The sequence below is a fragment of the Dromiciops gliroides genome, chromosome 3 (assembly GCF_019393635.1).
Source record: "Dromiciops gliroides isolate mDroGli1 chromosome 3, mDroGli1.pri, whole genome shotgun sequence".
In the NCBI taxonomy this organism is placed as follows: Eukaryota; Metazoa; Chordata; class Mammalia; order Microbiotheria; family Microbiotheriidae; genus Dromiciops; species Dromiciops gliroides.
The window spans coordinates 125,126,433-125,139,695 of NC_057863.1; the positions used below are offsets into that span (position 1 = coordinate 125,126,433).

At 39.3% G+C, this 13,263-nt stretch overlaps 1 protein-coding gene across 3 annotated transcripts in view; it reads left to right on the forward strand.

Moving 5' to 3' along the window:
• The first annotated feature begins 5,368 nt into the window (after positions 1 to 5,368).
• The window catches only part of UCHL3 (ubiquitin C-terminal hydrolase L3), a 98,877-nt gene continuing 90,982 nt past the window's right edge, over positions 5,369 to 13,263 (forward strand). The window contains exons 1-2 of one of the 3 annotated variants that reach the window (XM_043998274.1): positions 5,369 to 5,698; positions 5,801 to 5,812. In XM_043998274.1, coding sequence (XP_043854209.1) covers positions 5,657 to 5,698; positions 5,801 to 5,812 — 54 coding nt within the window. In that variant the 5' untranslated portion in view covers positions 5,369 to 5,656. The remainder of the gene's footprint in view (positions 5,699 to 5,800; positions 5,813 to 13,263) is intronic. The other 2 variants (XM_043998275.1, XM_043998276.1) reach the window with 2 other exon arrangements.

Below are 13,263 nucleotides of genomic sequence, written 5' to 3' on the forward strand. Positions count from 1 at the left end.
TACTTACTGCCTTTCCAAAACAATGCATAGATGTATTTTCACATGTTAGCATAACAATACCTCCTTATTTCTGTTATGGGCTCCTTACTTTTGGTGACTACATCAACTATGGGGAAAGTCTTGTATTTTAATTGCTGTTGTCACTCATTACCTTGGGTTCCCTCATCTGTAAAATTAGGTGGTTGGACTACATGACTTCTAGGATCCCTTCTAGCCATTGGTCTATGATCCTATTGTAGTGCCCTTTGGGGTTACCAAGGTGGTATAGACACAGGAAAGGAATGCTTGTTTTTTCAGGTGGAAATTCCAACTGGAATTTCCTCCCTCATAAATCCTCTGGGATTTATTACCCTGGAATGACATGGCCAGATTTTGACTGACAAGCTAATGCTTCATGTGGTATGGGTTGCACACAGCCTACAGCATTCTCCATAAAACCAGAACCAAATTAAAATGTAATTGGTGGGGGGGCACAGTGGATAAAGCACTGGCCCTGGATACAGGAGGACCTGAGTTCAAATATGGCCTCAGACATTTGATACTTGCTAGCTATGTGACCCTGGGCAAGTCACTTACCCCTCATTGTCCCACAAAAACATCAACAAAATGTAATTGGTATTTACCAAAATAAATAAAACAATCTATAAAAAAGATAATATCCCATTTTTAAACTAAGTCAATAGGTGGCCCCAGGAATCATTATGTTCTGATTAGTGGCCCTGTTTGTTTGTTTGTTTGTTTTTTAGTTTGGTACTACTGGTATAAGCCACAGAGAGGAGAGCATAGGTGTTGGTAAGCAGGTGGGGTGGCCACTGTAATGATTGATATTTGTAACAAGGATGAATAGAAGCATGTAAATAAGGAAAACTAGTGAGTTTGAGAAAAGTGGCAGAATACAAGGTACCTTAAGGAAGGAGCCCCAGTGGGATCATAGCAGGAAAGTGGGAAAGCAGTGACTTTGGAGAGGTATTACAATGGAAATAGAAGAGTCATGTAGCCATGAATTTGCCAATGTAGAACTCTGGGGCTTTGGAACATGTTTGGGTGGATTTTGTCTTTGCTAAATTCTTCCAGAGAGGTAGATGCAAAGCTGCTGATTCCTTATTCCATTGTCCTCCCTCTCTCTTCTGGAAAGAAGCATACTTCCTTCCTACCCCCTCTTTCTGAATATTTTGTTTTTTGTTGTTTCCTTTTAGTTTTTTTTAAGTTGGATACAAGTGGTTACTAATCTATGTGTTTCATTACTCAAGTGCAACAAAGAAAGACAATGAGGGAAAGGGGATACCTGACAAAGAAGAATGTATTTTTTTCAACTGTGATATATCTTCACTAGGGTAACATTTCCTGCCTAGGGGCTCAGAGCTACTATGAGAGAATAATTTTTTAAAATCTTAATAGTATTTTGTTCCAGTTACATGTAAAATAGTTTTCAACATTGGTTTTTATAGTAGTACTTCTTTTTTTGTTGTTGTTGGGACAATGAGAGTTGTGACTTGCCCAGGGTCACACAGCCAGTAAATAAATGTCAGGTGTCTGAGGTCGGATTTGAACTCAGGTACTCCTGAATCCAGGGCCAGTGCTTTATCCACTGTGTCACCTAGCTGCCCCCAACATTGGTTTTTATAAAATTTTGAGTTCCAATTTTTTCCCTCCCTTCCTTCCCTCCCCAAGACATAAAGCAATCTGATATGGGTTATATATTTACAATCACATTACACATATTTCCACATTAGTCATGTTATGAAAGAAGAATCAGGACAAAAGGGGAAAAAACCTCTAAAAAGAAAAAAACAACAACATATAATTAAAAATAGTATGGTTCAATCTGCATCCAGATTCCACAGTTCTTTCTTCTGGATGTGGAGAACATTTTCCATCATTAGTCCAATAAGTTCAATTTTGGGCATGTTCAGTTTATGATGTTTGAGACATCTAATAGGCAGTTGGTGATATGACTTCTGTAGGTCAGGAGAGATAACAGGGCAGGATAAATTTTTCTGAGAATCAACTACATGATAGGTGAATCCATGGGAGATCATGAAATCATCAAGGAGAAGAGACGAGAGACCAGGTCAGAACCTTGGGGTACATTCATGGTTACTGGGAAAGACCTGGATGAAGATCTAAAAAAGGAGACTGAACAGTCAGAGGGGTAGGTGGATAACTAGTAGAGAATGGTGTCATCAAAATCTAAAGAGAAGACTGTAACAAACAGAAGAGGGTGACTGACAGTTTCAAAGGATAAAGAGAGGTCAATGATGAGGACTGAGAAAAGGCCATTAGATTTGACATTTAAAAGATTACTGATAACTTTGGAAAGAGCGGTTTCAATTGAATTTTGATGTTGGATGACAAACTGCATGGAGTTAAGAAGAGAGTGAGAGGAAAAGAAGTGGAGACTCTAATTGTAGATGGATTTCTCAAGGAATTTAGCCATGAAAAGCAGGAAAGGTACTGGATAATAGATGGATGGATCAAATGAGGGTTTTTTGAGGATGGAAGAAATATCTGTATGTTTGTAGACAGTAGGGAAGTAACTAGCAGATATGCAGAAATCGAAGATGAGTCAGAGTGAGGGTGATATAGGGGGCACTCAAGTTGGAGAAGAGAGTATGGAATTAATCAATCCAATCAATCAACATTTATTAAGTACTTAGGTCTTACTGAGGAAATAGAACAGGGTTAGAGTGTTGCAAAGCCAACAGATTATGCTCAGATAAATAAATGTCAGAGTTCACTAACGTGGGGAAGTGGAACATTTGTGAGTGATGGCAAGATCAAGAGTATGACCATTTCTGTGAGTAGCTGAGTTGGAGTCAAGGGGTAGGTTATGGATGAGGAGGAAACTGAGAAACTGGTGAATTAGGGTGTTTGAAAGATTAACCACATGTATGTCAAAGTCCTTTAGTATTCAGAAGAAAAGATTGTGAGCTAAACACTGAATTCATTGAGGAAGGAAGGAGAGAGTCCTGGATGTCAGTACATATCAGCTACCAGAATCTTGTTGGGGTAATAAATATGTTTTGAATGAACCTCAAAGGAGGAGAGGTTATTGAGTAATAATTGTGGAGGGAGATTCTGGAAATGGCAGTGGGTAGCAAGAAATCTTCAAGCTGTGACATCTGGAGGTGGCTAGGTGGCACAGTGGATAGAGCACTAACCCTGGAGTCAGCAGGACCTGAGTTCAAATCTGACCTAAGAACTTACTAGCTGTGTGATTCTGGGCAAATCACTTAACCCCAATTACCTCACCAAAAACAAACAAACAAACAAACAAACAAAAACCCAATAGAGCTGTGACACCTGGAGAGATCCAGGTCTTAATGAGTCCAAGAAGGGAAGCATGAGAAAGGAAATGGTGTAAGATGAAAGTAAGTTTATTAACTATGGAGCAAGCATTCTAGAGAGCACAGTGGAAAGAATGGTTAGCTTTGGAGTGGGACATGTGGGGTGTTAGACTGAGAGAGATGGGAATAAGTGAGGAATGGAAAGTGAGGTTTAAACCAAATGAGAAGTTGGGGTTCAGAATTACTGGGATGGTAGGGATATGACAGGGTAGGAATATGTTAATCATTGCAGATTGAGATCAGGTAGGTTGTCATCACCCTAGAGGTTTCAGTCTTTGGGTGAATTCATTCCTTTTTTTTTTTTTTTGTGAGGCAATTGGGGTTAAGTGACTTGCCCAGGGTCACACAGCTAGTAAGTGTTAAGTGTCTGAGGCCGGATTTGAACTCAGGTACTTCTGACTCCAGGGCCGGTGCTTTTTCCACTGTGCCACCTAGCTGCCCCGGATTCATTCTTTAGGCATATATTTCTACATAACTGAAAAGGAGGTTTCAGGGACAAGGTGACTAGTGTGGAGTTGAAGAAAGATAGGAGCAAGATTGAATGGCTGGTCCAGATCTTCCTCTCTTTTTCCCAGTATTGAGGAAACAACACTAAAGCTTCTTGATCAGGGGAGTGACACCTTCAGACCCATACTAATAATGCTAAACTATTAATTTGTCACTCCTGTGGCGGTTGGATTGGAGAGGAAAAAGCCTAGAGGAAAGGAGACCAATTAGAAGGCTACTAAAATAGTCCAGGAAAAGTAATGAGAACCTGAATTTGGATTGTGGCTGCCCTGTGAGTAGAATGAAATGAAGAGGTGGGATAGACTAGGAGATGCAATAGACAAGACTTGGTGATTGACTGGTAGGAAGGAGCCATGGTGAGGGAGAGAAATGAAAACAATCCACTTAAGTAGGGAGGGGTGATGTCTGGTTCCTGGGGAGAGAAGAAAAAAAAGGTCATTATAATGATCATTAGAATCTGCTAGCAACAAACAGACACACTTTTACTTCTCGGTTATGAGAGTCCCTGAAAAGAAATTCCCACTTTCTATCAAGGCATTTTCTTAGACAATTTATAATTGATTACATTTAATTTTATGTCAATTACATTTAGATCCTGATCTCATCATTCACAAATTCTCCCTTAAGGGTGAGTTACTTCTGCAGACAATCTCAATTAGTTTTATGCTTATTTACTTTTAGAGAATGGTATTTCTCTGGCCTCGTTTCCCATTTGGTGTTGCAAGAGCAACAAATACACCTTGGATGCACCCAGTGCCCTCTCTCTAATGCAAGATACAGATTTACAGGAGAAATCTTCCCAAATCTCCCATCTTCTCAGGATCAAGTTACTTCGTAGAAGGTCATCATTTCAGGTGGTGCAGAGGATTCCTTTAATTAAGCAGGTTGTGAACCTTACTGAGAAGTAACAATAGACTCACTTTTAAATGCAGTGGGGAGTGGCAACCTTTTTAGCCATCTTTGCTAGATGACTTCCTCTTCATTTATGCTCCTCTCCTTGATCCCTGGATTTGCCCTTAGCACTAAGGCCTGTGTCTCTGTCTCTCTTTTTTCCTTTGAGGATTTTTGGTATAAAGCGGGTTTGACAAAAGGCCCCGCCCTCCGCGATGCTAGGAGGCACCCCAGTTCCATTTGTCAGTTGTTCTGATTCTCCAGAAAAAGTACACATAATAGGGGCAGGAGAGTCTAGAAACCTGGTGCTCAGCTCGCCTAGACACAGCTTGTAATAGACAAGGGGTATTCCAACCATCCTAAATCCCGAGTGAGGAAGCTACGAGAAATATCACAGGAGAACGATCGCCCCCTCGTGCCTGCAATCTATTCCTGCAAGCAGATTAGCCCCATCTACAGACAGTGGAGGCGGCGCGCTCCCCCTAGCGCCTCGGAACCGTAGCTAGAGTAGAAAAGAAGAGGGAGCCAGAGACCACGCGGCGCCGGGCAGGCGCGTGCGTAAAGGCGGCTCACTCGGTCTCCGAGACTAGGGAGAGTCCAAGTGCCATATGCCAGAGGGGAGCGAGACACGGAATCAAAGTCATTTTTCCTTCTTCATAGGCTTCGACCTTTCTTTTCTGACTTCGTTGCAGTTGGTGATTTAACTAAGACCGGAAAGCCGCGCAGAGAACCAAACGGGGGCGCCGAGAGCCTTACGTAGCTCGGGCTTGTTCCTCTCCCTTCCCCTCCCCACGACGGTGGTGGGTTGGGCTGGCCCCGGGTCAGGAGGCGTGGGGGCGGAAGCCGCGAGGGTGCCTGTGGCTGTCAGAGCCAGAGCCGGGAGACTGAGCTGAAACCTAAGCGAGCCGGCCATGGAGGGTCATCGCTGGCTGCCTCTGGAGGCCAATCCCGAGGTGAGCGGCGGGCTGGCGGGGCAGGACGGGTCGGGCCGGGCGGAGGGGGCCTGGGCGCCCGAGCAATGGATCCCTGAACCACGTTTTCTTTTTCCGTTTCAGGTCACCAACCAGGTGAGTGAGTTGTAGCCGGGAAACCTCGAGCGCTTCGTCCCCCGCCCGCCCGCCCGGCCTCCAGGCTGCTCCACGCCTCCCCCAGTGGTCAGGACTTCGCTCTGCCGAGGCCTCCACCGCTGGTAGTCTTCCCGGAGGCTCCTCTTTCCAGCCTCTCCCGCCCCTCTTCGTGATCTTGGCAGTGACCGGGCCCCTGCGTTCATTCCCAGCCCCGGCCTCTCTTCCCTGGTAGCCCGCTCCCTCCCGTCCACTCTCCTTCCCTCCTTTCTCAGGACCACCAGCTAGGTGGATTCCATAATCCCCTTTAGGTGCATCTTTTGGGGGAGGGGAATGAGCTTCCCACTCTCTGTAAACTCACCTCCTGAGTCACCTCCTGCGCGTGAAATCACCTTCCCATCTTCTTCCCATGCCCTCATCGACACACCTTGTTTTCCGCTCCGCCCCACTTCTCTCCTCCCTAATGTCTATATGGGTAATTTTAGCTTTTGCACCTTCTTGCTAAACCTTAATTGAAAACCAGTCTGTTCCTCGCAGACTGCCCCACCCCCTTTCTTATTGATTCTAGTGATGAGGACTTGGAGCCGTGAAATCGCTATGGAGTGGGATGGGATCAGGAAAAGATTCTAGTGCTTGTGAAAGTCTGAGAAGCTGAGGCCACGTTTGGCTTCTAGAGGAGGTGAAGGGCTTTTTGCCCTTTACTCTATACTTGACTCTCGTTTTATGTTAGGAGTGTGAATTTTATTTTAAAAATCATTGTTTAAACGCCTCAACTCCACGGTTTTGAGGACATTAAACAGCAGTATTCTGGTGCTATTTGAAATCTCACTTCTTTATTTGAATGTTACCAAATACGAGAATTTTAAGTTGCCCATTTTCATGCATCTTAGCTTTGATTTGCTGATTTCAAATAGCTGAAGGATTCAGAATTTTTGTTTCCTTAGAAATTATATATGAATATATTCAGAATATATTTTGTAAAATCTCACCAAATGATCTCCTTTCTAAATCCCTTGTTTAAAACAACTCCAGTGGGTGGATTTAAAAAAAAACCATATATATATATATATATATGTTTTTTCCCTCCCCATGAAGGCATTTAGATATGTTTTTTACAGGTTATCTAGGAGAAAAAAAAAGAGGTTTGTTTTTTCTATAGACCTGTTCTAGCCCAGCATTTCATAGCTATTGAAATGACTTTCATAGAATTTTAGAAATACTACAAAGCTACAATTTTGTATTTCTGTCGTTTTTTATAAGACTAGAATATAGAAATAAACTTTAATTTATAAATTATAGCAAGAATCATTCCTTGTCATTTCAGATTTTAACATACTAATGCCAGAATGTGAAACTATTCTTTAGTCATTAGGTTTCTAATACTAATTAGGTGTGATTATATAACTTCTGATTAATTTTATGTCATATAGTTAACATTGGACCATGTTCCTTGGTGATCTTAATTATAAAATATCTTGATTCTGTAATAAGGTTATAACTTTGGGAAAATAAACCCGGTGGGAAAAGATGTGTGACTCAATAAATTATATCAGACTGGAAAGCCTGATACTGACTTATTTTGTCTCAAATTCTACTTTAGGGCAATAGACTAGTAGTGGTCAATTGTTTGAAAATTATTTGTGATCATTTCTTTAATCTTCGTATGCAATTGTTAGAATTAATATTTTGAACAGCTGTAATTGTATTTGTATTGATAAGATCTGCCTTATTAATCTTAGTTCTGCTACCTAGAACTCTTAATTCACATAGCATGCTTTCAAGTAAAGATAGAGAGGGACTCTGTTTCTCATAAAGTCTTTTTATGACCTAGATAAAAATCCTTGGTTTTTTTAGCCATCTTCATGTAATGTTTTTTGGCCTGTCACAATCCAAGTCACTCTTTAATGGAAATCTTCCAGTTTTTAATGTCTCTTAATGAGTGTTCAGAACTGACCTTATTCAGTCTCTGTGCTCCAGTAACACTGACCTCTGTTCTGTTTCTTGCTCTGTACTCTAGGCATTTTCATGAATTGTCCCCTCACCAACTCTGCCTCCTGGCTTCATTGACTTTCTTCAAGCCTCAGCTCGTTTTCCACCTTCTGCAAGGCTTTCCCAATCCTTCATAATATTAGTGCCTTCTCTCTAAAATTATCTCCAATTTATCTTGTATATACCTTTTGTACATAATTAATTGCATGCTGTCTGCACCATTATGAGCTCGAGAGCATGGATTGATTTGTTTTTTTTGTTTTGGCCTTTCTTTGGATCTCTAGGGCTTTGAACAGTGCTTGGAACTTAGTGGGTGCTTAATAAATGCTTGTTGATTTGATTTGATCATAGATTCTAGATGTGCCATGGCCAATGCAGAGTACAGGTGAACTTTCATTTCTCTTGTCCAGGACAGAAAACTTCTATTAATGCAGCTTTACAATTTTTTTTAAAAACTCTTTACCTTTTATACTTTATAGCCCACCAAAACTCCCAGGTCTTTTTAAATTTTTTTATTATTTTTTTTTAGTGAGGCAATTGGGGTTAAGTGACTTGCCCGGGGTCACACAGCTAGTAAGTGTTAAGTGTCTGAGGCCGAATTTGAACTCAGGTATTCCTGACTCCAGGGCTGGTGCTCTATCCACTGTGCCATCTAGCTGCCCCTCCCAGGTCTTTTTCATGTGAACTACCTTTGTCAATTTTCCTTATTTTGTATTTGTATAATTAATTTTTAAAAATCTAAATGCGGGATTTTGTCCTTGTTAGTTTCACATACTTTTTTCTCTTAGAACTTTTGAATACTATTTTCTTCCATCTAAGTTTATTAGCTATTCCTTGGCTTTATGTTGGGGTAAGAATGAAAGAGCATGCTCTCTTGCTTTATCTGAGATTTTGATAAACATTTGAGAGAATTGGACAACGGCAGGGATTTGTGACACACTTGATAGTTCTCTGAAGGTGGACACCAGTCATTCAGCATGCTTGTGCACATTGTTCAGTTGCTACAGATCATCCTTTTATGGTCTCATTCATCCTGCATGTTTCCTTGTCCTCACAGAATATTCTAAAGAGATTTTGTTAAATGTCTTGTTGAAGTCCAGGTACAGTTTGTCAACATTGGCCTTGTCCAGTTTTTTCACACCTCAAAGATTTCCAACTGTAGTTTTAATAAACGCATATCTTTGAGTTGTCTCCAGTTTTATGTTGCAACTACTATAGGTCCAGAGACTTAAATTCATTTAATATTCTTTTGTTTTCTTCTCTCCATTAAAAATTCCTTATGTGTTATTTTTGACTCTCCTTTCTAATTTCTCACATCCAATCAGTTCCCAAGTCTATTCTATCTCTATAATTTCTATAGATTATTGTCATCTTTGGTGTACTATAAAATGTAAAAGCCTGATAACTTATCTTACTGTCTTTAGTATTTCCTACCTATCCATTTTATACGCTTACAAAATTAATTTCCTTATGCACATATATGAACATATCACTCTTCTGCCTAATATCTTTCAGTGACACCTTATTGCCTACAAGTGAAGGAAAAACTCTAGCCTGGCATGCAAAGCCTGAAATACTCTGGCACCTCCCTACTTTTCTAGCCCTATCTCTTACTTTTCCTTTTTATTCATACTCCATTTCAAACAAGCTAGATGACCGTCTCTCCCTTACATGGTTTAATGCTTTCCTGTCTCTTTTTTCTTTTTGAAATTAAATTTAGAATAGTAGCTAACATTTATATAGTGCTTATTTTTTATCAGACATTGTGTCAAATTACAATTATTATCTCATTTGATGCTCACAACAGTCTTGGGAGGTAGATGCTATTATTATCCCCATTTTATAGATGAGGAAATTGAGGCAGTTAAGTGATTTACACAGCTAGTAAGTGTCTGAGGCAGGATTTGAACTAGTCTGACTTCAGGCCCTGCATTCTACTCACTGTGCCACCTAACTGCCAAAACTCTTATAACATATGTGTAACCAAAACAAATTCCTTTGTGGGGCATATAAAAAAAAATGTTTCATTCTGTACCCTGAGTTTGTTGAGAGGTGAGTAGCATGCTTCACCTTCAGTACTCTGAAATTGTTAGTCATTGTATTGATTAGAGTTCTTGTATTTTCATAGTTTGTCTTTACAAAGTTGTTATAGTAGAAATTCCCCTGGTGCTGCAGTGTTCTCCCCCCCCCCCCCAATTTATTTGTAACTTTATTGTGTGTGTGTGATTCCTTTATTTTTTTCTTCTTTAATAGTATTCCTCTCCAATTACATGTACAGATAGCTTTCAGCATTCATTTTTATAAGATTGTGAGTTCCAAATTTTTTTCCTTCCCTCCCCCCCTCCCCAAGACAGCAAGCAATCTTATAAAGGTTATATATGTACATCATCTTAAACATTAGTCATGTTGTGAAAGAAGAATTAAGTCAAAGGGAAAAAACCGAGAAAGAAACAAAACCCAACAAAATGAAAATAGTATGCTTCAATCTGCATTTAGACCCCATGGTTCTTTTTCTAGATGTGGAGAGCATTTTCCATCATGGGTCTTTTGGAATTGTGTTTGATCATTGTATTGCTGAGAAGAGATGTCTGTCACAGTTGATCATTGCACAGTGTTGCTGTTACTGTGTACAGTGTTCTCCCAGTTCTGCTTACTTCACTCAGCATCAGTTCATGTAAGGCTGTCCAGGTTTTTCTGAAATCTGCCTGCTCATCATTTTTTATGTGCTGCATGTTTTTTCTGGATTATCTCTTTCATCATTTCTTTTGGTACAGTAGTATTCTATTATATCCATCTATCATAATTTGTTCAGCCATTCCCCAATTGATGGACATCTCTTTAGTTTCCAGTTCTTTGCCATCAAAAATAAATGAGCTGCTATAAATATTTTTGTACATATGGATCCTTTTTTTATCTTTATTCTCTTTTCAGTATAGCTCTAGTAATGGTAACATTGGGTCAAAGGGCATGCATGGTTTAGTGAATTTTGTTTTATCATAATACTAGATTTTTTTCTAGAATGCTTTGTGACATTTTTCCTATGCCATTTCCTTTGTCTGGACTACCTTTCTCTGTCTTTGCCCTTTGAAATTCTGCTCATATATTAAATGCTGTTTCCTTCATTAAGTCTTCTCTGATTGCTTAATCAGAAATAATCTTTTAAAAAATCTTGCTTAGGACTTTTTATATTCTTCACAGTACTGCATATTTGTCTATGTATTTTATTCCCCACTACTAAATTATAAGCTAGGGCATGGATCATGTGTTAATGCCTTTCTTCTAGTGCATAGCAAAGTGTTTGGTGTATAATAAATTACATTGAGTGAATTCTACAGAAATTAATTTAGAATAGCTAGGTGCTTTCTTAGAATCTTTTTATTAATCTTTGGTTTCAAGTCTTCATCACCATTATCCTTTCTATTCTAAAGATGGGAGGGGTGGGATTTTGATCCCAGGGACATGGCCCAGAATGGAGAGACCTTACTTTTGGAAGCCAGTCACCCTTAAAGCCACCACATAATGATTTATTGAAAATCAGCACTTGATAGATATGTGCTGCTGCCACTGTTCCCCCTCATCCCCCCAATTAAGGGACTTAAAACTGAAATTGGAAGGGGAAGAAAACTGTCTAGATATAACTGCTAATAGAACAGATCCAGATGCTGCAGATCCAGCATAGTAGATGCATGGCAGGTACAGCATAGTGATTTGAATAGCAGTGAAAATTCGTAGTGATTTAGATAAGATAATATCCAGAAACAAGAGCAGCAATATGCCTTGACTGTCTAAGCACAGATGTTCAGATTTTGTGTAACAATATGAGGTAGAGGTCTTGGCATAAGGGAAGCAAATTCTACATGATGGCACTGGGAGGTCAACCCTTAAGAAGGAATAGATTAGATATAAAACCATGGTCAATAAAGATATAATTTTATTTGGGAATTCTTGAGGAAAGATTGTTAGAGAATATTTGAATGAGAATGTAAATGATAAACAAGTGATATTATAGTCAGTGCTACAGATCACCCAAATGATGAGTGCTGGGAGGAAAACATAGATTTGATATAGTAGTAATGTGGGGCTTAAACTTATCTGTTCATCTTTATATTGGAGTGCTCTTTTTGCTAAAAACTGTAATTTGTTCAGCCAGATGAGAAATTACTTACCTCGATGAAGGTTTCTTTCATGTTCTGACAAATGAAATCACAAATGGAAGTGCTATCCTGGACTTGATTCCAAACTAGTTGATAAAATAGAAGTGATAGGAAGCCGGATAGGAAATGAGCATTGCAGTTAAAAGTTCCCTATTTAAAAAACAAAAAAACCCCAGAAATCATTGACTTTCTTAGACTTGGGAGGCTGGGTCTCAAAGTTTAGAGAGAGAATAGATAAGATTGCATTCACTAAGATTCTGTAGTTGACTGAAGAGGAATGGGATGTGCTGAGGAAGGAAATTCTTACTAATAAGAACAAATGATTGAGGAAGAAAAGGGATACCTGTCTAAAGAACCTCTTAGGGATGCACAAAGAACACATTGAACAACTCTTAAAATTCATGTACAGACAATGGAAACAAGGATATGTAACTAAGTGAATACAAAGAAGTGGCGTGATTTTTTTAACAGATAAGAAATAGGCTGATAATTATCCTGAGGCTTATATTAAATACTGAGGTCATTAAAAAGTGGGCTTTTAAAGTTATGTTGAAGATTAAACAAAGGATAAGTATGTTTGGGATTAATTGAATAAGGATAGTGGCAGAAAGAATCCAGTATTACTCAACTATTTTGCTTCTCTTTTTCTTACCTAGAACAATGTCTTTATAAAACAAATGGTTAACAGTAAACTTAAACTTCAGATAAATGAGGTGATACAGCACCATATTGTTCTCAGTGATTTCACATCATCAAGCCTAGATGAACTGTGTACACTGATAGATTGAAAAAAATTGTATATATGTATTGTAATGAGTTGAACTCACCTGTGGCCTAGCACAATCACTGGCTGTCTCGGAACCATGAGATATGGTATGATAACCTTTCCATAACATTTTCAGGTGTCATGAACACATACTAAATTTGGCTTTGATCCAGACACATGGTGGTAAAAAGTGTTACACATTGCATAACTACCTCAACCCTCTATTACAAGTCTAACCATATAAAGGAAGGAATGTAATGGAATTTATTAATTTGATCATTGACAATGCCATGCTAAGGTTTAGTAAAAATACAGCAATTCAAACAGTTAAAGAAGAGAATCCAGCTTTCCAGACCAGAGTCCAGTTTCCTCCTGATGACATCTTACCACTTCAAGAAGACAAGAGAACTCAGAGACTGTATATGAACTGTTTTGCTTTGTTAGTTTTTACTATCTCCTTTCTGTTATAATATACATCATCTGTAACATGTACCCTCTGCAGAGGCCCTCCCTTTGCAAGACTAATGTCAAAGCGTCGGTTCATG